We start from the raw sequence: 27,720 nt of genomic DNA, 5'->3' as shown, positions 1-27,720 counted from the left end.
AGTACCTGTATAATTGAGGTTGCTCAGGAGGCAGCGACTCGGCAGATCAAAACTAGTATAACAGGACTGGAGTGGCGCTCAGAACAGCAGTGGAAATTAAAAAAAAACGCTATAGTGCTTTTAAGAAGTTTGACTTACTGTGTAGTAAACTGGCTGCGGTAACTTTTCCTTTCTGCACCATTCCAATAGAAACATCTTAGGAGTTATTTGAGGAAGGTAGTCCTTTCTGAAAATGAGAAAACGGGTCAACATTAGCATCAACAAGTGAAAAGAAAACACAATTGCACAAGAAGTTTTTATCATTAAAACCATATATTTCCTTTTCTAATTACAATCACAACATAAAAGTTCCTGATAACAGACTACAGGGAGCACACACACACACACACACACACACACACAATGAAACAAAGTTAAAGCTGCATACACACTGTTTGTGAACCGCATTCAGTGGAAGCACTGGGTAAGATTCTGGTGCCTGCACAGTTTACATTTATCCAGCATACATCAAGAGGGTCATTTTCTAATGTACCGAAACCCAGAAAGAAAACTTAAAAAGAACACGTCTCATTAAAAGGCTTTTTATTTTTTAACACTGTTGAGGCTATTTATGAGACACCCAAACTGTATATCGACACAGTGGCATAAGTCACAGCCTTCTATTAGAGGTGTATGTAGGGAATTTTCGCTGAATTATGAAATAATCAGGTAGACTTCAGGAGAACCTCCCTATGTACTGTATTTTTTGGACTATAAGACGCACCGGACCATAAGGCACACCCCAAATTTTCAGAAGGAAAATGGGGGGAAAAAAATGAAAGCGCCAAAGGGGGGTACGTCTTACAGTCCTGAATTCAACCTACCTGGGGGGAATCGGCAACGCTGGTTGAGCTGGTGGAGCGGCGTCACAGGGGGTATTTGGTGATCTGGCGATGATGTGACCCAGACTGGTGCGCAGGTCATGCAGTGTGGGGGGCTACGGTGACATTTTGGGAATGCCCGGAGCCCCCGCACATCCTTTGCTGCAATGTGGTGGTCTCCGGGAAATCCAATCCCAGTCTAGTGCTGCAGGTTCGGCGGTTGAGTTGACATTTTGGGAAAGCCGAAGCCCCGGCACTTCTATTGCTTCGATGCTGTGGCTCCCCAGAAAAATGGCTGCTGGAGGCGGCGCATGTGCAGATTGAGATCTCAGAGCAGAGTTCTCAATCTGCGCATGCGCCGCCTCCGGCGGCCATTTCCCCGGAACTCAGATTGAAACCCCAGGCGCAGATTGAGATTTCAGCAACGAGATCTCGTCCTTCAATGTTCCCTACCCTCATTGATTCATTTCTTTGTCTATTTTGCTTGGTGAAATCTGAATATTTTGTGCATATTTTGATTGTTTAATTTTTATTAAGTTTTTTTTATAAATGTTTCAGTTATAAAAAATGCCAACAAGGATCAGCACCAAAAGAACACCACAACCACAGTGAGAAATGGTGGAGGAAGAATTATGCACTGGGACTGTTTTTCAACAGTTGAAACTGAGGCGTTAGCCAAAGTGTAGGGAATTATTAACAGATCCAAATATTAGTCAGTCAATTTTGCAACAAAACCTTCAGGCCACTGCTAAAAAGCTAAAGATGAAGAGGAATTTCACTTTTGAGAACTCTATCAACCCTAAGCAACCTGCAAAACAAGATACCGGTAATTTCTTCTCCAGAAGATCAAAGTTTTGGAATGGCCCAGCCAGAGTCCATTTTCTTAAACTTTTTTATTATTATTACAATTACTTTTTCAGTTTCCCTAGGGTACTTCAACCTGCCATTGTTTAATGCTTGTGCTATGTACTGCAATACTTTAGGACTTCAAAAGGGGCATGCATGTATGTCTGGGTGCTGGAAAGAGTTAATCGGAGAGGTGCCTGTGAACATGTGCAAGCTGGATGGTTTGGCTGCTCCCTTCATGTATAGGAAGATGTGCTGCCAGTGAATATTCTGATCCAATATTGGAGAGACAAAAGGTGGTTGAGATAAGAAGAGGCCACTTTCTCTGCGTCTGGAGGAGAGAAGGTTTTTCCACCAACACAGAATATTCTTTACTGTTAGGGCAGTGAGAATCTGGAATTCATTGCCTGAGGAGGTGGTGATGGTGAACTCAGTCGAGGTGTTCGAGAGAGGCCTGGATGTCTTCCTGGAGCGTAACAATATTGTATCTTACATTTATTAGGTTCTTTAGAAGGACGTAGGTCTGGGGATTTATTCTGATGGAATATAGGCTGAACTGGATAGATAAATGTCTTTTTTCGGCCTTGCTAACTAAGTTACTGCGGTCTACCATGTGTTTATGACCTAATAATGGAGACACTTGCAGTGCTGAGAAAAGAGGCTGCTCATACTGCAGTCCTTCATGTTTATCTAATCTAATACTAGTGATATAGGGATGCTGAGGTAAAAATAGGCTGCTCACACTGTGTCCTCCATGTTTTCTGACCTAATAATGGAGACACTTGCAGTGCTGAGAAAAGAGGCTGCTCACACTGCTGACCTCCATGTTTTTCTGACCTAACAATGGAGACACTTGCAGTGCTGAGAAAAGAGGCTGCTCATACTGCTGTCCTTCATGTTTATCTAATCTAATACTAGTGATATAGGAATACTGAGGTAAGAAGAGCCTGCTCACACTGCTGTACTCCAGGTCTTTCTGAATCCTGAGTAGCCGCGGGTACCTGGAATTTGATTTATTCAATGACATGAAAAAAAGAACAAGAAAATGTATCTATTGCCTTTCAGCAACAATATCACTCGTTGCCTTATAATATTTACCTTTAATTTAATAAAGTATAACTTTAGTTTTGCTCTATTAAAATAACATTAACAATTGTGCTTTGTGGTCTCCTTGCATGTGCTCTTACAAATTACTGCCTTATTAGTTGCTGAATATATTATTTTTTTTTACGGCAAAGCAATAGTTATTTGCAAATTACAGCTTATAGATATTATTTTATTCCTATGTTGCAAAAAAATGTAGTAATCAATACAGCTAGACATATGTGGGATCACAAGGACAATGGCTGTTTAAATACAACGCTATATATTTCAGAATATAAACAGGTTATCCACTACCTTCATATTGATGTCCAACCCTTAAGGTACTGTCACACTAGACGATATCGCTAGCGATCCGTGACGTTGCAGCGTCCTCGCTAGCGATATCGTCCAGTGTGACAGGCAGCAGCGATCAGGCCCCTGCTGTGCTGTCGCTGGTCGGGGAAGAAAGTCCAGAACTTTATTTCGTCGCTGGACTCCCCGTAGACATCGCTGAATCGGCGTGTGTGACACCGATTCAGCGATGTCTTTGCTGGTAACCAGGGTAAACATCGGGTAACTAAGCGCAGGGCCGCGCTTAGTAACCCGATGTTTACCCTGGTTACCATCCTAAAAGTAAAAAAACAAACACTACATACTTACCTACAGCCATCTGTCCTCCAGCGCTGTGCTCTGCTCTCCTCCTGCTCTGGCTGTGAGCGTCGGTCAGCAGGAATGCAGAGCGGTGACGTCACCGCTCTGCTTTCTGGCTGCCCGGCGCTCACAGCCAGACCAGAGAAGCAGAGCGCCGAGGACAGACAGCAGAAGGTAAGTATGTAGCGTTTGTTTTTTTACTTTTTAGGATGGTAACCAGGGTAAACATCGGGTTACTAAGCGCGGCCCTGCGCTTAGTTACCCGATGTTTACCCTGGTTACCGGGGACCTCGGGATCGTTGGTCGCTGGAGAGCTGTCTGTGTGACAGCTCTCCAGCGACCAAACAGCGACGCTGCAGCGATCCGGATCGTTGTCGGTATCGCTGCAGCGTCGCTATGTGTGACGGTACCTTTAGTATAGGACAGTAATATCAGATTGGAAAGCGTCTGGCACCTGGCATTTCCATCAATCAGTTGTCACCAGCTCCACCAGCAGACAAACTGTGCACAGACAGGGCTGCACGGCGCCACACATGATTCAGTGGACACTGCTGTGAACTGCAGCTCAGCTCCCGTTCAATTAGATTTTTCCTTTTTACAATGTAATATAAGCTCTTTATTGTGACTTGAACACCAAGCTGCACCCACAGGCTCTTTAAAAGACAGATCCATTAAGGCCACCGTACATTAGACTAACACCGGCCAAACCCACAGATATTGGGGTCTCCTGATTCTACCTTCATCGTTCATGTAAAAGCAGTGTTTCTCAACTCCAGTCCTCAAGACACACCAACAGGTCAAGTTTTCAGGGTCTCTTAGTATTGCACAGGTGATAATATCATCATCTGCTCCAGCATTAACTCCATCACCTATGGAAATCCTGAAAACATGGCCTGTTGGTGGGTCTTGAGGAATGGAGTTGAGAAACTCTGATGTGAAGGTAAAGAAGAATCCAGCATGTTGGATTTTAGACTGCTGATCCTTCTATTCTCGGTGAGCAGAGTGCTCTTGGTTATGGAGGAGTCGAGAACGGTCTTTTGAAAGATCGTCTGAACCATGGCTCGGCTGACAGCCATCTTTTGTGCATAGGGAGCATTCCGCTATGTGCACACACAGCAGACTTGACATTTTTGTAAATGAAAAGTTGTACTAAACATCAGGAACGTTTCTGTATCATGTATCTAAATAAAACGATTGGTCACATCTCAAAGAATTTAAGAATATTGAATTCCATAGAGTGAAGGTTAAACAAATTGCTAGGTTTATAGAGGACATCCTTAGGAAAGGTACTGTAATGCATATACAATTCATGGAGGGTCATTTATCTAATACAAGCTATATAGACATGAAATATCCTACAGAGAATCCTACCTCTCAAACTTAACTGGCATTTGAACGGTGTCATGATTTTCCTCATTGTCATTCTCAGTCTTTAGGGTCTCTTGAATACTGACATTTAGGGAACCTTTCTTGGCTTCTTGAGACAATTGGCAGCTCTCATAAAATGAAGTCATTTCAAATACTTCACTAAGCAAGAAGAACAATGGCATATCTCAATCATATTCATATTTACTTTTTATTAGTAGCCAATATACCACTAAACAAGGAAATGTATAAGTGCACGAATCTCAGCCTTTAACCCCTTATGAACAATACCTATTTGGGGCCTTAAAAGGGGCTGCCCTCTAATCAGGCAACCCTTTTTCAATTACTATGTTCCCTCCAAGTAAAATAACAACAGCTATACTCCCCTCCGGGGCCAGCAATATAGCTCTCCAGATGCCCCCATGACATTGTTATGCTATGTAATCCCTGCAGCCAAAAGGCAACAGTTTCACTCTCCCTCTCGCCTCCTTCAGACAAATCTGACATAGGGAGGAAATCAGAGAGCAGCTGCTGTTCTCACTTCCCAGGTTGTCAGAAAGGGGGGAGAGTGAAGGCAGCATTGATTGTTATGCAATGGGAGCCCTGCAGACAATGTCACGTGAGCCCCGGGACAGCCAGTGACAACACCACTAGAACGGCAATGGCACTGGCACCAGAGGCAAGTGTAGCGGTTATTAATTCATAAAGGGTAATTAGTGATGGAGAAGGGGTTGTTGGAATAGTGACATGAAACCTATTATGCCCCACCTTGGACAGGTTATAATAGACTTTAGAACAATGCATTTGTTAAAGGGAACCAGCCATGTCCCTAAACACGATTAGCCTTCAAAAATGGGCTGTAAACAGTAGGTTAATGCCGTTATAAAGCTGTGTGGCTGCAGGGAGCCTCAGGCTTTGTGTCAGAGAGACGTAGCTTCAGCCATCACCCAGTACACAGTCAGCGGCAGCTGCAACCATGACCCCAGAACGGACTGACAGCCGGCTCAGAACTGATGCACTGTAGAGCTGGCTGTCAGTCAGCGCCAGGATGTGGCTATTCTGGTTACTTTTGGCCCCATTCACTTGGATAGGGACTACAGCAGTTGAGAACATTTATTTTTAGAAAACCCAGAAACCCCTTTAAAAATTCTTTGCAAGCCAAACAACATTCTCACCAAATATCCAATGTGGACTGTGTTGCATGGAGTTTTCTTCCCAGAGGAGACTCAAGTTGGTCTCGTATCATCTGGCACAGGCAATATTTAGTATTGGTGTAGTGATTATTATACAGAACTGCCTGTTCAGAGAAAAGAAAGATGATTTATGCTATAAAACAATAGTAAAATCGGTAAAAGAATAAGGCTATGTTCACAATGGGCATTTTTTTTCTAGCAGTGACAAAGCAAAAAATACTGATGACAAAAAACAACAACAATGTGTGTGCATGGGGGCGTGGCCTGAGAGTCCATGCGAGCGGACGTGCGGCTGTGAGCTCCCGCCGCTGTATATTGTAAAATCCTGCAGAGCCGCTGCTGTTTGGTCCCTGCGGGGGCTTACTGGCTGCGGGGAGACTTGGAGAGGCCGGCGGTGCTGTTCGGTAGCGCTGGAACCGACGAACATGACCAGGAGACGGCAGAAGGACGCGGGAGCCGGGGATGCAGGCGCAATCCAAGATGGCGCCGACTTGAGGGAAAAGGCAGACAAGGAGAACGCCGCATGCAGAAAGCGCATGGAGGTAGCGGCAAAGCTCCAGCAGTTTGCGAGAGCGGAGGCCGCAGAGGAGGGAGCCGGAGCTGATACCGAAGAGGAGGAGGAGGAGGAGAGCCCAGCAGGAGAACATGAGGTACAACAGGGGAGAAAGGAGAGTAAAATGGCGGTGGCAGAAGGGGGACCCGAGGAAATGGCGCCAGAAGCTGAGCCTACCCTAAGAGACGTTTTTGCGCTAGTCTCTTCATGTAAACAATCTCTGACCATACAGATACAGGAGGTTAAGGGGGACACAGCCCAGATAAACGCAGCCATGCAGAAGATTGACAAACGTGTGGGGGAGGTAGAGGAGAGAGTGAGCACTGCAGAAGACCATATAGTGCAGCTGCAAAAAGCAGAGAAAAAGTTCACTCAAGCAATAGCTGAATTGGCTGCGAAAAATGAGGACCTTGAGAACAGGTCCAGAAGAAATAATATTCGCATAGTGGGCATCCCTGAAAAAGCTGAAGGGAGGAATCCAACGGAATATATTGAAAAATGGCTGTTAGAGACATTTGGAGATATGGCGCTAACAAAAGTGTTCGCGGTAGAAAGAGCGCATAGGGTCCCGCCGAAACCACCTGTCCCTGGAGCGAATCCCCGTACCATGCTCGCCAAAATTCTAAACTATAGAGACAGAGACATTATCCTGAGGAAGGCCAGAGACATGACGGATCTGACAGTTGAAGGTCAAAAGATTGCTATATACCCCGACTATTCTACTCTGGTGCAGAAACAACGGATGATGTTCACGGGTATCAAGAGACGGCTGAGGGAATTGGGTGTGCAGTATTCCATGATGTTCCCAGCAAGACTGAGGGTGGTGGCGTTTGATAAAATTCATTTTTTCCAGAAGCCGGAGGACGCTACCCAGTGGATCGATATTAATGCTAAAAAGCTTAAAGGAAAAGGAGACTGAAACTGTGGGAAGAGTCTGAAGTTGTTTACTTATCTGTCAGTTGGAAAAGAGTCATGTGATTGACAAGCCAAGGGGTATGGGGGGGGAAGAAGGGAGCTGGATTATATCCAGTTAAAGTTAAAGGGATGGTGTAATGGCTGCTGGGAAAGGGGGAGGAAGGGTTTGCGACATATTTTAAGTTTATGCAGACTTCTTGTGTGTGCAAATAATTCTAAGTTAAAATGTTTTGAGAACGTTATTTTTCAAAATGTCTGAAATCCTGTTATGTACAGTGGTGGGAGGAGGGTTGGGAAGGTAATGCCAAACGGAGTGTTCGCTATGGGCGATGATGCCCCACTCTTGGAAAGAGGTGGAATGGTTAGATGTGAGGGGGGAAGGGTGGGAGGGGGAGTTGGGAGGGGGGGGGGGGGGAGGGTAGTTAGACAGCCTGAGCTCAAAATTGATGATACTTATAGTGAAGATGAGCCAAGTGATGGGGACCCGTTTTAAGATTTTGTGCTGGAATGTGAGAGGCCTAGGGGAGAAATCTAGACGTGCTGCGTGTTTGCAATATGCAAGAGACCAAAGGGCCTCAATGATATGCTTGCTGGAGACGCATTTGGTAAGGGAAAAAGTGGATGTTTTGAATAGACGATGGATCCAGAGGGGATATCATTCTACCTTCTCCACGTATGCAAGAGGAGTCTCAATCTTGGTTCCAGCGGGAGTTCAGTATGAGGAGGTGAAGGTATATGTGGACGTGGAGGGACAGTATGTACTATTACGGTGTATACTGTATGGAGTGATGCTGTGTGTTGCCGCGATGTATATTCCGCCTCCCTACTCTAGCAGGAAGATTAGAGAAGTAATGGAGCGAGTGGAAAAATGGGGACCGACACCGTTAATAATTATCGGAGATCTAAATAACATCTGTGATGAATATTGGGATAAAAATAAAAATACTCAGAATAGGTCGGAGGGACACATAACAACATTTGGCACCTATATACAGGAGATAGGTTTGATTGATCTGTGGAGGGTTAGACATGTGGGGGAGAGAGGGTACTCATGTTATTCACCGGCACATGCCACACTCTCTAGGATTGATATGGCTCTGGGTAACAGGATTTTGGACACATTGGTTGGGGAGGTGAGATATCTGCCAAGGGCCTTGTCGGACCATAGTCCAATTGAAGTAGAGGTTAGATTGGAGGGGGCTCGCTCGCTAAGTGGGAGAGAATGGAAGATTCATCCTAATTGGTTACAGAGTATTGAGTTGGAAAGTATAGGACGGGAGGTGGCGGAATTCTTTCTCTTAAATGATGGAAGCGCCGACGCTCTTACAATTTGGGATGCAATGAAGGCGTACCTGAGGGGACTACTGTTTAGGGACATTAGTAGGTGTAAGCGGAGGACGAGAGAGGTAGAAAAAGCGGCAGTTGAGGAGTTGAAGGAAGCAGAGGATGGGATGGCCACACTGGGAACCCCTGAGGCAGAGAGAAGAATGAAAAACGCACAAAATCATTTGGAAAAAATTCTGCTAGGCAAAGCTGAGAGGAAACGAGATTTCCAAAGGGTATTGTTCTATCAGGAGGGAGAAACAGTGGGACATATGCTGTCGGTAGTGGCTGCTGCTCAGAGAGGTTCTTCATATATACACTCTTTGGATTCTGCTAGTGGAGGTAAAATAACGGAAACACCTGAAATTTTGAGAGCCTTTGCGGACTTCTATGCAGATTTGTATTCCTCTCGGGTTGGTGAATCGGTCGAGGATGCACTGACTTTCTTGGAAGGTCTGGATTTGCCGAGACTGAGTGAGGCAGATAGGGAGAGCCTTGAGGCCCCTATCACTGAGGAGGAATTGAGTCGGGCATTGATGTCTATGGCCAATGGGAAGGCGCCTGGGGTCGATGGGTTACCCGCTGAGATCTATAAAGGGTTGGCAGAAGTGTTGATTCCTAGATTAAAAATGGTATTGGAGGAAGCTAGGTCTTGTGGGCGCTTGCCAGCCTCTATGAGAGAGGCCATAATAGTGGTCATTCCAAAGGAGGATAAGGACTTGGGGAAACCGGAGTCGTACCGCCCAATTTCTTTACTAACAATTGATGTCAAGCTTCTGGCCAAGGTGTTGGCTCTCCGCCTCTCTAGTGTTATTGCGAGTCTGGTGCATTCGGACCAATCTGGCTTTATGCCGGATAGATCAACGGCGATCAATTTGCGGAGGTTATATGTAAATTTGCAGGTAGAGTCTGATAACTGTGGTCGAAGAGTGATTGTATCGCTAGATGCACACAAGGCGTTTGACAGCGTCGAATGGGGGTACCTCTGGCAGGTGCTGGAATGTATGGGGTTTGGCCCGCAGTTTGTGGCCTGGATACAGCTGTTGTACTCATTACCATCCGCCAGAATTAGAGTAAATGGGGAGCTATCTCGTCCTATAGGGCTGGCTAGGGGTACTAGGCAGGGATGCCCGCTTTCACCCCTCCTGTTCGCGTTGGCTGTAGAACCTCTTGCTGCTAAGATTCGGCAGTCGGATGGGGTCCCTGGGTTTAGGTATGGCAAAGTAGAGGAAAAAATAGCGTTATATGCGGATGATGTTTTGCTGTTCCTGGAGGATCCAGACAATTCACTAAGAGGGGCCGTTGAAATTGTTGAGAGATTTGGTACTGTGTCGGGACTAACAATTAATTGGGATAAGACGGTTCTTTTTAGAGTGGATGACATAGGAGAGAATGTGAGTGAGGATGTTGGGGATGAGAGGCTGAAGGTGGTTTCCCAATTTAAATATCTTGGAATATGGATTTCGGTGCCGGTGGCGGAGTTTCTGCAAAGAAATTTGACTCCTGTTATGGGGGTACTCAAGGCAAAGGTAGACGCCTGGAATAAGCTACATCTATCGGTCGTCGGTAGGGTAAACCTTATTAAAATGGTCCTTATGCCCAAAATTCTTTATGTTCTGCATAACGCACCAATTTGGATCCCTCGGGGGAAGTTCAGGCAGATTAATGCCCTCTTTAGAAGTTTGATATGGGGTAGACAATATCCACGTATTAGCTTGGAGACGCTTCAACGACCCAAGGAAGATGGTGGTTTGGCTTTGCCCAACCCGGAAATATACTTCCTTGCGGCCCAGAGCCAGCATTTGAAGGGCTGGGCGCGAGGGGCGTCATCCAGTGCAGTACAACAGCTATTGGAAGAGGTGACGGACCGACGACCGATGGCCAGGTGTTTGGAGGATGGCTCATTGGGCGCGCTGGGGAAAATATACCCAACCCTGTTCCTGATTCGTAAATTATGGAATAGATTAAGGCAGATTCGTGGGGTTACAGGGTTGACTAAATTCACACCGATATGGTCTAACCACAACTTAAAGGATTTTGAGGCCCTGGGAGGATTGATGGAATGGCAGAATAAGGGAATTTGCTTTGTTCACCAGATAATCCAGCAGCAGGAGCTGAAGTCCTTTTCCCAATTGCAGGAAGAATTTGGTTTGCGATCCACAGGGGAATATCAGTATGCGCAGATGAGACATGCCTTTAGAGCTCAGAATAAGAAGGCTGATATCAGGGTTCAAGATGATATAGTGTTGGAGTATGTGTGTGGTGAGGGTACTACAAGGGGAGTTATTTCCACTCTGTATAAGGACCTTATGCACACATTTCTGCTAGATTTCCCTATAAAGGCGAGAGCTAAGTGGGAGAGAGAAGTGGGGCCGATGGAAAATGAAACCTGGGAATCGGTGATGGAGTGGGTTCCGCGACTATCCTTGAGTGAACCATATAGGCTCTCGCAGCTATACATTTTGCATAGGGTATATAAATCTCCGGAAGTGTTATACAAAGCGGGATTGCGTGCCAATTCTGGGTGTCCGAGGTGTGCGAGTGAGAAGGCAGGAATATATCACATGATGTGGACGTGTCCGAGACTGGCTGCCTTTTGGGTGGTGGTTTTGAGCCGAGTTGAAGCAGCGTATAAGTGCAGAGTTGTTAGAGACCCGATAGTATGTGTGCTGGGATATGTGGAAGAAATTGGAGTTGACAATACTTGGAAGATTGCAATTGCTAGGCTACTCTACATGGCCAGGAAAGTAATAGCACGAAACTGGATAAACGCGGAACCACCTGTGAGAAGGGAATTTCTCCAATATGTTCAACATGGTCTAAAATTGGAAAAGGGGGTGTACAGTAAAAGGGGGAAAATAGAACTCTTTAATAAAATATGGTCTCCTTGGCTTGATTTGGATTGAGGAGTATAGGCGTCGTGTTTCCTAAGACCTGGAAGAGGATAAATTACAAGAGGCAGATAATGCCTCGGTGCGGTGGAGATTGAGACTGAGCTGTCTTATGGGGGAGGGGGGTAGTTGGGGTAATGTTGGGGTTTATTAAAAGTAAGAAAATGTGTATCTGATATAATGCAATGTAAATGGCATTCTGTTGTTCTCCTTTTTTTTATATTGTTAATAAAAATCTATTTAAATTAAAAAAAAAACAATGTGTGTGCATGAGATTTCTGAAATCTCATAGACATGGCTGGTACTGCACAATGCAGCTGAAAATTAGCATTAAAAATGCAGCAAAAATGCCCAGTGTGAACTTAGCCTAATAAGTACTTAAGTGAATCACAGTTTATTATCATGTTCATGACTACCTGAAGTAGTTGCGGATTCACTTCTAAATGTAGTGGCAGCCAGAAAGTGATTTTCTGATGCAAAGCTCCAAATTATCAGCACGGATGCAGATTTAGGCTGTGTGCACACGTTGCATTTTTTTCAGCTTTTTTCGCTATAAAAACGCATACATTATGCACCCCATCATTTAGAATGCATTCCGCAATTTTTGTGCACATGATGCGTTTTTTCCCCGCAAAAAAAACGCATCGCGGTAAAAAACGCAGCATGTTCATTAATTTTGCGGATTTTTCACGTTTTTCCTGCTATTTAATGCAGTGGGAAGCTCCAGAAAAAAACGCGTCAAAAACGCATGCAGATTTCTTGCAGAAAATGTCCGGTTTTGCTCAGGAAATTTCTGCAAGAAATCCTGAACGTGTGCACACAGCCTTAAAGCTTACCATTAAAATTACTTTTATGCCTGTGCTTGGAAAAATTATAAAACAAATGTTACTAAGCACCCGCAAGTCCAGAGAGGCCTCACTACTGTCGTGCCCAGCCTTACTTTGCAGGTGGGGATGTCACGACTACAGCATTAGACCGCTGCAGCCCATCACTGTGGTCAGTGGTCTTGAATCACCTGTATTGGCATGACCGTTGAGCACAGTAATTGCTTGCAATGCTGTAGTTGTGACATCACGACTGCAGCCTATCAACAAAGACTGTAGCAATGATGATTAGAGCATTTTTAGCTAGTTTAAGCCTATAGCGGGAAAAAAAGGTCAAAACAGAAATACTGATTGGACTTCCAGGAGGTGATACTTGGGAATGTTTTGACAGAGCTCCTGCTCCACAGAAATTAAAGTCTTTAATCTGCCTTATTGCTGCTGACCTTGACATCATAAAAATTGGCTGCAAAGTCCTGGAGAAGATGCTGGACTCTCCATCTGCACACAATGCGTTTTTGATGCGTTTTCTCCACGCGGAAATGGTCCAAAAACGCAATGGAATCCTTATGCAAGGTAATTCAATGACAATCCTGAAGTGTTGTGCACATGATCAGTAAATTTCCTTAAGTATTTGCAGTGTGTTCATTCTGCAGCATGTCAATTCTTTTTGCGCTTCTGCTGCGCTCCCGCACCCACTGACTACAACTGAGTCAGTCAAATCCGCAGCAAAAAGGCAGGTATAAAAATGGATTTCCTGAGTTTTTATATTGCGTTTTACCGTCTTTCTATGGTGTTTCCCCTCGCTGTCATCTGTGTGACAGCATGGGAAACACCGACGTGGTGGTTCTCATCAGCGGTAACGCTGCCGCCGCTAAGACTGTCGGTCAGAGCGCTGCAGGGTCATCCTGTCAGCTGGACACCGCCAGTGTGAATCGCAGCGGTGACCTGCAGTAAAAAGCTTACCACAGGTCAGCATGCATGGGCTAATGAGACTGCTGCTCCCATCGGGCTACATCTGCTGTCACTGATAACAGAGAAAACAGGTGACGCTGATGGGAAAGTAGTATCAGCTGCCGGCGTACGTGCTCCGTTAATTAAAAAAAAAAGTCAAATTACATACATATTCACATAAATATTAAAAAAAAAAACATTATACTCAGCTAACACCAAATCCCCGATGCCCTCATCTCCTTGAAAGAATGTAAAATAATAAACTAACATATACTCACCTGTTAGCCATAGTCCACGTAATCCAGATTGTCCCACGGCAATCTAATATGCAGAACAGTGATGTGACCGCTCTACCCGTCACCGGCGATACACTGACAGGAGGTAATCGCTCTCGCAGTGTATCACTGAGGTGCCGTGAGAGTTCACCGGAGTTCTACAGCTCCGCTGCTCTCACTTACGGCATTGCTGCGTGAGAACTTTCTCACGCAGCAGTGGTGCCGTAAGGGAGCTCACCAGAGCTGATGAACACCAGTGAACTCTCACGGCAGCTAAGTGATACACTGTGAGAGCGGCGGTCTTTGAGAGCAGTCACATCAGTAATGTGACTGCTCTCAAAGTGATCAGGATCGTCATGGGACATTATGGATTATCTTCTCGGCGGACAGGTGAGCAATATTTGTGGTTTATTATTGTTATTTTTGTTGCAGAAGACGTTAGCGTCTGTGGATTAGGCATTCAGCGAGTATGGTTTAATTAAAATTCATTAAACGAGTGTCATTATTTCAAATAAAGTACTTTATTCTGGGTGTCTGTGATTTTACATAATATCACTATGGGGTTACTAATGGATAGGTGTCTCATAAACTCCTCTCCATTACTAAAAAAAGCGCTGCGGAATATGTTGGCGCTATATAAATAAAAATTATTATTATTATATTATTATTACTAACCTGTGGGTTTGATGTCACTTGACAATACAAAGGTGACATCAACCCCACAAATATGAACCCCACTTGCCACTACTACAGGGCAAGTGGGAAGAGAGAGGCAAAGTGCCAGAATTGGCGCAGCTAATAGATGTGTCTTTTCTAGGCAGCTGCGGGCTGCTATTTTTAGGCTGGGGAAAGTCAATATCCATGGCCCCTTCCTAGCATATTAATATCAGCTGCCTGCAAAGCCTTTGCTGGTTTTTCATTATAGGGGTACCCCACAATTTTTTTGGGGGGGTCCCCCATTTTAATAGCCAATGAAGGCTAAGCATACAGCTGTGAGCTGATATGAATAGCCTGGGAAGCTCCATGGGTATAACCCCCTTCCCAGGCTATATACATCTGCCCCCAGCTATCGGCTTTTCCCGATGGTTGTTACAATTACGTGGAAACCCACACCATAATTTTTTATTTTCATTTTTTTGTCTTTAACCCCTTCAAGACCTTGCCCTTTTTCATTTTTTGCATTTTCGCTTTTTGCTCCCTTCATTCCCAGAGCCATAACTTTTATTTGGCCATCTGAGGGCTTGTTTTTTGCGGGATAAGTTGTACTTTTGAAGGACATCATTAGTTTTAGCATGTCGTGTACTAGAAACCGGGGAAAAAATCCCAAGTGTGATGAAACTGCAAAAAAATGGAATCCCACACTTGTTTTTTGTTTGGCTTTTTTTGCTAGGTTCACTAAATGCTAAATTTAACCTGCCATTTTGATTCTCCAGATCATTACGAGTTCATAGAAACCAAACATGTCTAGGTTATGTTTTATCTATGTGGTAAAAAAAAAACAAATGCGCAGTTTTCCAATACCCGTAGCGTCTCCATTTTTCCTGATCTGGGGTCAGGTGAGGGCTTAATTTTTGCGTGCCGAGCTGACTTTTTTAATGATACCATTTTGGTGCAGATAAGTTTTTTTGATCGCCTGTTATTACATTTTAATGCAATGTCATGGCGACCAAAAAAAACCCGTAATTCTGGCGTTTTGAATTTTTTCTCGCTACGCCGTTTAGCGATCAGGTTAATAATTTTTTTTATTGATAGATCGGGCGATTCTGAACGCGGAGATACCAAGTACGTGTAGGTTTGATTTTGTTTTAATGTTTTATTTTGAATGGGGCGAAAGGGGGGGGTGATTTAAATTTTTTTTTATTTTTCTCATATTTTTTTTAAAACATTTTTTTTTTTTTTTTTTTTTTTTTTTTACTTTTGCCATGCTTCAATAGCCTCCACGGGAGGCTAGAAGCTGGCACAACTCGATCGTTTCTGCTACATAGGAGAGATCATCAGATTGCCCCTATGTAGTAGATTTACTGCATTGCTATGAGCGCTGATCACAGGGTGGCACTCATAGCAATCCGGCATCAACAACCATAGAGGTCTCAAGGAGACCTCAGTTTGTAACGCTGATGCATCGCTGACCCCCAATCATGTGAGGGGGGTCAGCGATGCGCTCATTTCCGGCCCGATGACCGGAAGTAGTAGTTAAATGCCGCTGTCAGAGTTTGACAGCGGCATTTAACTAGTTAACAGCGGCGGGTGAATCGCTATTCCACCCACCGCTATTGCCTGGCTTTGATGCAGGCTCACCGCCGGAGCCCGCATCAAAGCAGGGGATCCGACCTCCGCCGTACTAGTATGGCGGAGGTCGGTAAGGGGTTAAAATTAACAGTTGCAGTTTGGCTACAGCCTGTGTATGTCATTGTGTTAATGCTCCTACATAGGCTGGTAACAATGTGTGTGTAGGTTTGTGTGTATTTGTGTTTACGTATCGGCTTAGTAATGAGGGTGTCGGGCCTTTTCATTATTAAGCCTAGAGCTATATTTCAAGGACAGCTGCTGCCCTAATCCCATTTCCCTGATGATACACTGCATCAGCATGAAAAAGGTGGTGTTGAGCCAAAAAAAAAAAATCACATCACAAAACTTTTTTTCTTTAAAAAGCTAAAAAAAACTTCATTGCTGTACAAAAATGCATGCAAACACGCATACAAAAAACGCATAAGAAAACGCATCAAATCACGTTTTTCCAGAAATGTATTGAAGCAAAAACTCAACGTGCGCACATAACCTAAGACTGGTTTTCTCTGTCCCTCAGAAGTCACCACCTTTGTTGGGTAATGAATGTGGCATCGGCACTGCCAGCAAATCACTATTATACCCCTGCCCCCACAGCTTCACTCCTCTGGAGACCGCCATCACATGACTTCAGGGAAAAAACTGTGCCCCCCATACTACCTAAGGATATGTGTACATAAAATGTATTCAGACAGGTTTGCTCAGTACCCTGCACTAAAAAATGCAAGGAAAAATGCCGTGGAAAAAACATAACTACTGAAAATGTGCCAACAAAGAAGCAGTTTGCCTGAAAGTTTAAGAGACCTTGTGTGCACATATCCTTAGCCCATTTACTCTAGCCACTGATCCCTCTGATCCTCCTGCACAAGCAGCAATCTGTCAGGGGAGCCAACATCACATGGCCACTTGTAACCTTCACTAATAAGCAGCCACACAAAGACCAGGCTGCACTTCAGTAAATCTGCTACCACTGATCTTTACACTGGGAAAAACAGAGCCCTACATCTGCATTGTAGAGTACTCTTTGCATTTTCTCCACTACACAGTGTTGCTGCACTACATACCTCTGTTTTAAGTCTTTACCTAAAGAAACACTACGAGAAAAAACTGTGGCTGCCTTGAAAATAGGAGGGAACCAATTTTACAAATCTTATTCCACACCAAGCCTTCACATCTAACCCGGAATCTTCCATACTGTCCCAGGCTGGATAACACATTTGCAGTCTTTGGACAATGACACCTATACTTTCTGGCGTAAGTTAGTTCCAATTTCTCATAAACTTACCTAATGTGATCTAACCTCATTGTCCTCACCGTGGAATTATTACTCTCACTTGCAGCAACTTATGGGACTGACTCATCTATTTGTCCATCCGTCCCCGATACGGACAAGTCACTGCTTATTTGTCCTGCTGATATGGTTAAGAAGGGAAGACCATACAAGTCAACCAATCTTTCACACCTCCAAGAACCTCTGCAAGTAAACTTGGAAAATCCCATCCAGCTACAACAGCTTAGCTCTCTGCAAATTTTTGACTGGGGTAAACCTTTATCCATTTCTCCCTATGACAGTCCCAACTCTCCAGTCATGGAAGACAATCCATCAGCCACTTTTGTAGCGCGTGAGGTGAATAGACTGATGTTATTAGACAACGTCTCGTCCTTCTTCACACTTCTACAGATATGGCTTTAAATCAGATATGCAACAACTCTCGAGAGCTCACAAAATTGGAGACCAGTGCTGTTAAAATGGAATTTACTCTATCCATGGCTGAAGATAGACTCTTCTCCCAGAAAATCTCCTCTATAGCGGTTTTGGAGCATCTAGATGACCTGCAGATCAGATGCTGGAGGGACAATCTCCAATTCCTGGGTATCCAAGAAATCCATTTGTTGACAGTGAGATACGAGCTCCCCTGAGCCTCAATCTCCTTACATTAGTCACTGAAAAGATGTACTGAGTAGATCAAGATCATAGAGATGCACAAGCTCACCATTAGCATCGTCAAGTACCTGAGCTACAGGGCCACAAAATTCTAATTTTCCAAGACAACTTGATATCGATTACACAACAAAGATGAGCTTTTGACTTTCTGCAGACATCCGATAGCCAAAGGCCATAGATTCTAGTACATGTACCCAGCTAAACTCATTGTCACCACAGACAACAAAACGTCCTTCATCAATGACCTTTCTAAAGTTAGCCAAGGGCTTAGAGCGACGTAATAAAGTTCTGGACTTTCTTCCCCGACCAGCGATCTCCCAGCAGGGGCCTGATCGCTGCTGCCTGTCACACTGGACGATATCGCTAGCGAGGACGCTGCAACGTCACGGATCGCTAGCGATATCGTCTAGTGTGACAGTACCTTAAGTCTTCCAACCATTCAGAAAAGCAGGCTCTGGCTCTATCCTTCCTACCTGGCATGTTCTCCAGATTTCAAACATGTTTGCAAATCCAAAAGGGGTAACTTCATAGATGATAATATAGCGCATGTGGATGATTTGCCCTTTCTACGGGCTACATCAAAGGCAATGCTGTGCGGTCATTCAAGTTCTGTCAATCTACAAAAAAAAAAATCCAAAACTTTCAAACGCTTCATAATTGATGATGAGTGAGCGTGCTCGGATATCGTGTTATCTTGAGCATCCTCGGGTGTTATCAGAGTATCTCAAGCGTGTTCAAATAATATGTTCGAGTTCCCGAAGCTGCATGATTTGCGGCTGTTAGACAGCCTCAACAAATATGGGGACTGCCAGATTGCGAACCATGCAACCGCAGGGACTCAACATATTATTCAATCATGACTGAGACATTCCGATAACACCTGAGCATGCTCATATAACATTACATACGAGCATGGTCGCTCATCACCATTCGTGACTGCTTATCAAGCCCATATGCAAAACCCAAAAGAACAAACCAAACTAATTTTTGACATGCATACAAAACAAATATCTTAGTTGGGATAAGGTTGGCTTCCTTTCAGCGCACCTCACTCGACCAACCAAGACTAACACCACATTATGACTAAACTATGAGACTCCATGAAAGGAAATTCGCTGATTCATGAATTGGAAATTTCCACAACATGACACACAAACTACGGGAGTTTATGCAGCTCACCGCCAACTGATACCACCACGGTACGCTGTATTTTAGATGCCATCCTTCTTTCTCCCTGACTAATGATCAGAGGACAGTTCTGAGGAACATATTATAGAGCTTGGGGTTAGACAGGCCAAGTATTTTCCAACAAAATTCCTGGCCCTAATTCCTATCTAATGAGTGCTACAAACTTCCTTAACCAGTAATGACTCCCTACTTAACTCAACTACCATATAGCTTGCAGAACCCTAACAACTAGTGATGAGCGAGTGTACTCATTGCTCGGGTTTTCCCAAGCACGCTCGGGTGGTCTCCAAGTATTTATGACTGCTCGGAGAATAAGTTTTCATTGCCTCAACAGCATGATTTACAGCTATTAGCCAGCTTGATTGATACCTAGCAACCAGGCAACCCCCACATGTACTCAGCCTGGCTAATAGCTGTAAATCATTCAGCTGCCGTGATGAAAACTAAATCTCCGAGCAGTTACAAATACTCGAGGTCACCTGAGCAACGAGTACACTTGCTCATCACTACTAACACCACCAGATTTCACAGAAGCCTACACAATTTTTGTTCTCCAGACAGAACAAGGACCCACCTTTACTTCAACTCTATCGCCCAATAGCTTAGCTGAGCTAAGACTACAAACTGCTCTAGGGAATCATTGCCTCCCACCGTCCACTCATACAAATCTCATATCCTTTCTCAGTTACATCAGGCATTCCTAAGAGATTGTCAATCAATCAAACACTTTCACAGGGAGCCATGGAAATTTTGGCACAAGATAAGTCTAGGCCTCCCCCTCTCTTCATGCTTCCCAGCTTGCATACAGTGAAAGCCTTTGACAAGGTTAGCTGGCCCTTCCTTCTACACCTTAGCTAAGCACAGTTTTGGTCCTTTTTTTACATCATAATTCAAACTCTTAAATGAGTTCACAAAGTAAATGGTCACAATTTCTCCTCGGAAATAACGCATTTGAGCACTTGCACTTCCCTGTCACTGATCAGTCAGCAGCAGACAATCACAACTCAGCTATGCTGCTCTCAGCTCTGATTCCAGACAGGTATATCAAGCTCCATTGTTGTTGTAAAACAAAGAGCAGATCTGTTGATCTCTGCTGGTAAAAGCTTTCTGATCACTGATGTAAAAAACGCACAAACTCACTCTGTCTGAAGTGACTGGAGCTCTGTATCAGTGCACAACTTTAAGCCTAACATAAAACAGTCACCTGCAATCCAAATCTGGAGGTGCTAAGTGGAGCTGCACAGAAATTACAACCTTTACTACAAAAAGATGAGCCCTCACAATACATTTTTCCAGGCCCCCCACTATTGTGTTTTAGGCCCCCAAATCTAAGAAGTATCATTGTCAGAAGCTCCCTGTCCTCTCCAACAGCTGCAGGAACCTTTCCTTGCAACCAGAAGAAATGTAACACCTGTCCATTCATAATGACCACGGACAAGATAAAGATCCCCAATTCACATCAGGACTACAAGATCCATGGTACTTTCAGCTGTGTCACTTCTAATGTGGTGTACTTAATTATTTGTACCAAATGTCCAACTGGGGGTCCGTATGTAGGGGAGACAGGGCAGAAACTGAGAACAAGGATGAACTCTCATCGCCGTACAATAAGAGAAAAAAGAATGGATCTACCTGTGGCAATACATTTTTTTTCTCCCCGATCATAGCACCATGGACCTGAAATTACTTGTATTAAAAGGTAACTTCAAATCTCAGAGACACAGAAGAGTATGGGAATATAAGCTGATGATGACCTCTGACACTCTCAGTGCAGGAATGAATGTGTCGCATGGATTTATGTCTTTTTACATCAATTAAGGAATTTGCTCCTCAGACCGTGTGGGGTCATCATAACACAGTACCAGACCCATTCGAAACAAAATAAAACATTCACACTATGAACTGATCCAATATTTATGGTCATAACTGTTTATCACTCACATAATGGTAATTCTGATTCAGGTCACCTGTCTTATCTATGGCAATTTCCTGTGCTGTGTTATGCATAAATATGTGATTCTTCAGAATTTGTATTAGTCTATGCCTGATGAAGAGACCGGAGTAGTCTCGAAAGCTTGCAATTTGTTACCATCTTTTCAGTTAGCCATTAAAAGGTATCAACCACTAAGGACTCTCAATTCTAAATATTTTTCTATCCACTGGCCAACATGGTACCAAGATATATATCTTTCCGGTATTAAACAGTGAATATTGCTACAAAGTGCCATAATTAGCAGTAGTAGTAGTAGACAATCAAACAAACTTAAAACTTTAAAGAAAAGACATTCAGACATTTTAAGATCCACGTCACCTTGAGTACCAATGCAGAATGCGAACTGATTAAATGCTTGCGCATTCTATCAACAATACGAACGGTCATCTACTAATGGTTATGTCAAATCTGGGACCATGGCGGTTCTGAGATTTAAGAAAAAAAGAGGATACTTGCTGACTAGATGCCAGACTCTAATACACACTGCTTTTCTTTCTCTCTTTATGCCACCCAGGTCTCATTTAATTCCCAAAAATTAGTAGTGGACAACCCCCCTGACATTGTTCTCATAGTCTTCATAGGAACATTAATCTTTTGTCACCATTACACATTGTTTTAAGAAAAGCTCTAGAAGAAGCACTTACATATCTAATGTAATCACGCATTACGTCTTCTTGAGGTAAAGAGCCCTCTCTTCTGAAAATAGAAGGATTCCACATGGCTGCTCGTGCCACCATAACAGATGATGCAGCTGTGACAGATCTAAAAGCTTCTATGTCCTGGAACTCTCGTATAAGTTCCTGTGAACCTCCACTTAAAAGAAAATACCGTAGATGTTGTTACATTTAACTGTAATTATCAAACAAATATCCATACATTTTCCAAAACAATTATTATAATTATAAACAATTCACTCAATACATTTTCACACAACAAGTGATGACAGCTGTGTTTTCACTGCACCTCTGCTGGTAATTAGTAGCTGCACGGATAACTGACCTAGGATCAAGTACTTCATCTTACTGAACAATGCAGGTTTTCTGTTCTAGTTGAAGCTCCTGGAGCTATCTGGATTTTCTCAGCTGTTCAGTGTTTTCCACTCCCCTCTGTTATACAGGTCCTTCTCAAAAAATTAGCATATAGTGTTAAATTTCATTAGTTACCATAATGTAATGATTACAATTAAACCTTCATATATTATAGATTCATTATCCACCAACTGAAATTTGTCACGTCTTTTATTGTTTTAATACTGATGATTTTGGCATACAACTCCTGATAACCCAAAAAACATGTCTCAATAAATTAGCATATCAAGAAAAGGTTCTCTAAACGACCTATTACCCTAATCTTCTGAATCAACTAATTAACTCTAAACACATGCAAAAGATACCTGAGGCTTTTATAAACTCCCTGCCTGGTTCATTACTCAAAACCCCCATCATGGGCAAGACTAGCGACCTGACAGATGTCAAGAAGGCCATCATTGACACCCTCAAGCAAGAGGGTAAGACCCAGAAAGAAATTTCTCAACAAATAGGCTGTTCCCAGAGTGCTGTACCAAGGCACCTCAATGGTAAGTCTGTTGGAAGGAAACAATGTGGCAGAAAACGCTGTACAACGAGAAGAGGAGACCGGACCCTGAGGAAGATTGTGGAGAAGGACCGATTCCAGACCTTGAGGAACCTGAGGAAGCAGTGGACTGAGTCTGGTGTGGAAACATCCAGAGCCACCGTGCACAGGCGTGTGCAGGAAATGGGCTACAGGTGCCGAAATGGGCTACAGAGAAGCAGCACTGGACTGTTGCTAAGTGGTCCCAAGTACTTTTTTCTGATGAAAGCAAATTTTGCATGTCATTCGGAAATCAAGGTGCCAGAGTCTGGAGGAAGACTGGGGAGAAGGAAATGCCAAAATGCCTGAAGTCCAGTGTCAAGTACCCACAGTCAGTGATGGTGTGGGGTGCCATGTCAGCTGCTGGTGTTGGTCCACTGTGTTTCATCAAGGGCAGGGTCAATGCAGCTAGCTATCAGGAGATTTTGGAGCACTTCATGCTTCCATCGGCTGAAATGCTTTATGGAGATGAAGATTTCATTTTTCAGCACGACCTGGCACCTGCTCACAGTGCCAAAACCACTGGTAAATGGTTTACTGACCATGGTATTACTGTGCTCAATTGGCCTGCCAACTCTCCTGACCTGAACCCCATAGAGAATCTGTGGGATATTGTGAAGAGAAAGTTGAGAGACGCAAGACCCAACACTCTGGATGAGCTTAAGGCCGCTATTGAAGCATCCTGGGCCTCCATAACATCTCAGCAGTGTCACAGGCTGATTGCCTCCATGCCACGCCGCATTGAAGCAGTCATTTCTGCCAAAGGATTCCCGACCAAGTATTGAGTGCATAACTGAACATTATTATTTGATGGTTTTTTTGTTTGTTATTAAAAAACACTTTTATTTGATTGGATGGGTGAAATATGCTAATTTATTGAGACAGGTTTTTTGGGTTATCAGGAGTTGTATGCCAAAATCATCAGTATTAAAGGGAACCTGTCACCCCGTTTTTTGAGATTGAGCTATAAATACTGTTAAATAGGGCCTGCGCTGTGTGTTCCTATAGTGTATGTAGTGTACCCCGATTCCCCATGTATGCTGAGAAATAACTTACCAAAGTCGCCGTTTTCGCCTGTCAATCAGGCTGGTCAGGTCGGGAGGGCAAGGTGACATCGCTGGTTCTTCCTCAGCTTTACGTTGGTGGCGTAGTGGCGTAGTGGTGAAGACACAGCGCGCGATCTGCGCTGTCATCCCTTTCGTCGGTGGGGGCGGCCATCTTCCTGGGGCCGCGCGTGCGCAGATCGAGTGCTCTGCTGCACGGGGCTTCAGGAAAATGGCCGCGGGATGCCGCGCGCGCGCATTAGAGATCGCGGCGGCCATTTTCCCAAAGCCGAGTTTGCATCTCGGCTTTGGGAAAATGGCCGCCGCGATCTCTAATGCGCACGCGCGGCATCCCGCGGCCATTTTCCTGAAGCCCCGTGCAGCAGAGCACTCGATCTGCGCACGCGCGGCCCCAGGAAGATGGCCGCCCCCACCGACGAAAGGGATGACAGCGCAGATCGCGCGCTGTGTCTTCACCACTACGCCACTACGCCACCAACGTAAAGCTGAGGAAGAACCAGCGATGTCACCACGCCCTCCCGACCTGACCAGCCTGATTGACAGGCGAAAACGGCGACTTTGGTAAGTTATTTCTCAGCATACATGGGGAATCGGGGTACACTACATACACTATAGGAACACACAGCGCAGGCCCTATTTAACAGTATTTATAGCTCAATCTCAAAAAACGGGGTGACAGGTTCCCTTTAAAACAATAAAAGACGTGACAAATTTCAGTTGGTGGATAATGAATCTATAATATATGAAAGTTTAATTGTAATCATTACATTATGGTAAATAATGAAATTTAACACTATATGCTAATTTTTTGAGAAGGACCTGTATATGCTCGCCTCTGGCACTTGGGAATTGCCAGTGTTGGTTCTTACTGCCTGGTTAGGAGTTGTGGTTGGAGATGGCATTTGGAAATTTGTTCAGGAGATTGTTGCTTGGAGTTTTGTTTGTGTGCACATTCTCATCCTCTCTTGTTTGGGGTTTCGTTCCTTTAACTACCATGTATTCAACTCTGTTGCTTGGTGAGTGTATTTTTTATGATTGTTATTTTCATTTATCCCTGTCCATCTTGCCTTATTTGTCTGGCAAGTGTATTCCTATACACTTTAGCTTCCCACTTCCCTGTGTGGGGAAGGGGACAGATAAGGGTTGATTTAAGAGCATAGCAAGGCATGTGAACCCAGTATCCCTACCTTCAGGAGTAATATGTGGGACAAAGATAGACCAGGGCGCCCCTAGTTCTAGGGACCTGGCTAATGCCCACAGTCCCAAGGCACTGAATGACACCTCCAAAGACTAATATAAATTGTCTCACCGACAGGTCTTGTACCATTATGGAATGATGTATTTGAGTTAATTAAAGGAACACTAAATACAGAAAATTAGCTAAGCAAAAAAACATTCCAGCAATTCCACCCCATAATCTCCCCCGTTTATCTATTCCTATTTTGTCCCATATTACGATTAAAGCTTAGTCATGTTTTCCTGTATTTGGAATTCATGCTGCTCAAAGTGGTCATGTCCCCTACTGATAAGACAAAGAATGGGAGTATATGCACACAACATCTATTAAGGGCAAATCTGTTATGTACCCGGCCTGAAAAGCGCTAATTAAATTCCAAAAAGAATAAACATCTGCACTTGCTGAAAATATGCTCAGTCTTTTGAGCTTCAATTAACAGCTTCAGGTTTTCAAAGACGCCAAGAGGATAAAATAGGTAATCCACCCTTTTTTCATGTTACCGCAAGGAAGCCACTCACTAGTGCTTAATACAATTCCAAAGTATCCACCCACTCGCTGTCTCCATCTGCACGGACTTTTTGGGGGGAGGAGGGGCCTCCACCAATCAGTGTGTAAAACAGCTGACGAGATGACGTCATTTCATTGGGTCAGCTGTGTACTGCGGAGAGTCAGGTAGAGAAGCAGAGCGCAGAGGAATGGAACCGAGGTGAGTATGTGGTGTTTTTTTTTTTTCATGTGTATGGGATGTTTGAGTGGGCATGGGGAGGCTAAAGGGGTGTCATGCAGCACCACCATGCAGTATACAGGGGTGACATGCTGCACATGGTGCTGCATATGGGAGTGACATGCTGCACATGGTGCTGCATATGGGGGTGACATGCTGCACATGATGCTGCATATGGGGGTGACATGCTGCACATGGTGCTACATATAGGAGTGACATGCTGCATACGGTGCTTAATATGGGGATGACATGCTGCACACGGTGATTCATATGGGGATGACATGCTGAACATGATGCTGCATATGGGGGTGACATGCTGCACATGGTGCTGCAAACGATGCTTAATATGGGGATGACATGCTGCACACGGTGCTGCATATGGGGGTGACATGCTGCTCATGGTGCTGCATATGGGAGTGACAAGCTGCACACGGTACTGCATATGGGGGAGACATGCTGCACATGGTGCTGCATATGGGGGTGACATACTGCACATGGTGCTGCATATGGGGGTGACATGGTGCTGCATATGGGGGTGACATGGTGCACATGGGAAGGCTATGGGGGCGTCATGCTGCGCATTGGGAGGCTATGGAGGCTTCATGCTGCGCATTGGGAGGCTATGGGGGGTCATGCTGCACATCGGGAGGCTATGGGGGCGTCATGCTGCGCATTGGGATGCTATGGGGGCATCATGCTACACACTGGGAGACTATGGGGGCGTCATGCTGCACATTGGGAGACTATGGGGGCGTCATGCTGCGCATTGGGACACTATGGGGGCGTCAAGCTGCGCATTGGGAGACTATGGGGCCGTCATGCTGCACATTGGGAGGCTATGGGGCCGTCATGCTGCACATTGGGAGGTTATGGGGGCGTCATGCTGCACATTGGGAGGCTATGGGGGCGTCATGCTGCACATTGGGAGGCTATGGGGGCGTCATGCTGCACATTGGGAGGCTATGGGGGCATTATGCTACACACTGGGAGACTATGGGGGCGTCATGCTGCACATTGGGAGACTATGGGGGCGTCATACTGCGCATTGGGATGCTATGGGGGCATTATGCTACACACTGGGAGACTATGGGGGCGTCATGCTGCACATTGGGAGGCTATGGGGGCATTATGCTACACACTGGGAGACTATGGGGGTGTCATGCTGCGCATTGGGAGACTATGGGGGCATCATGCTGCGCATTGGGAGGCTATGGGGGCGTCATGCTGCACATCGGGAGGCTATGGGGGAGTCATGCTGCACATCGGGAGGCTATGGGGGCGTCATGCTGCGCATTGGGATGCTATGGGGGCATTATGCTACACATTGGGAGACTATGGGGGCGTCATGCTGCGCATTGAGAGACTATGGGGGCGTCATGCTGCGCATTGGGAGGCTATGGGGGCGTCATGCTGCGCATTGGGATGCTATGGGGGCATTGTGCTACACACTGGGAGACTATGGGGGCGTCATGCTGCGCATTGGGAGACTATGGGGGCATCATGCTGCGTATTGGGAGGCTATGGGGGCGTCATGCTGCACATCGGGAGGCTATGGGGGCGTCATGCTGCACATCGGGAGGCTATGGGGGTGTCATGCTGCATTTCATTCCTATCAAAGGTTGGGAAACTTAAGGACAGCTCTACTATACAGCTAAAGAATTAGGTAAGGCAAATGAGGAGAAGAAATATACTGATAGGGAACTTAGATTATGAGCCCCATCGGGGACAGCGATGATAATGTGTGCAAACTGTAAAGCGCTGCGGAATATGTTAGCGCTATATCTAAAAATAAAGGTTATTATTATGCACATACACCGCTTTGTATGCATTTTTGGGGAAAGGAATGTACTTTGTTACTTACTGGAAGTGTAGAAATCTGTAATAATTCTCAGTTTATGAAGTTTAATTACTTTAACTAAAGTTTACAAACCGCTTTATTTCT

General features: G+C 44.7%; 1 protein-coding gene across 3 annotated transcripts in view; it reads right to left on the bottom strand.

Annotated features, from left to right (window-relative positions):
- The window catches only part of DUS2 (dihydrouridine synthase 2), a 263,484-nt gene that overhangs the window by 76,451 nt on the left and 159,313 nt on the right, over nt 1-27,720 (bottom strand). For all 3 annotated transcript variants that reach the window (XM_069740207.1, XM_069740208.1, XM_069740209.1), the window contains 4 exons: nt 21,787-21,955; nt 5,981-6,102; nt 4,812-4,967; nt 139-226 (listed from right to left, as the gene is read on the bottom strand). In XM_069740207.1, coding sequence (XP_069596308.1) covers nt 139-226; nt 4,812-4,967; nt 5,981-6,102; nt 21,787-21,955 — 535 coding nt within the window. The remainder of the gene's footprint in view (nt 1-138; nt 227-4,811; nt 4,968-5,980; nt 6,103-21,786; nt 21,956-27,720) is intronic.

This window comes from Ranitomeya imitator, chromosome 9 (genome assembly GCF_032444005.1).
Source record: "Ranitomeya imitator isolate aRanImi1 chromosome 9, aRanImi1.pri, whole genome shotgun sequence".
NCBI lineage: Eukaryota > Metazoa > Chordata > Amphibia > Anura > Dendrobatidae > Ranitomeya > Ranitomeya imitator.
This window is presented reverse-complemented; position numbering and strand designations above follow the sequence as displayed.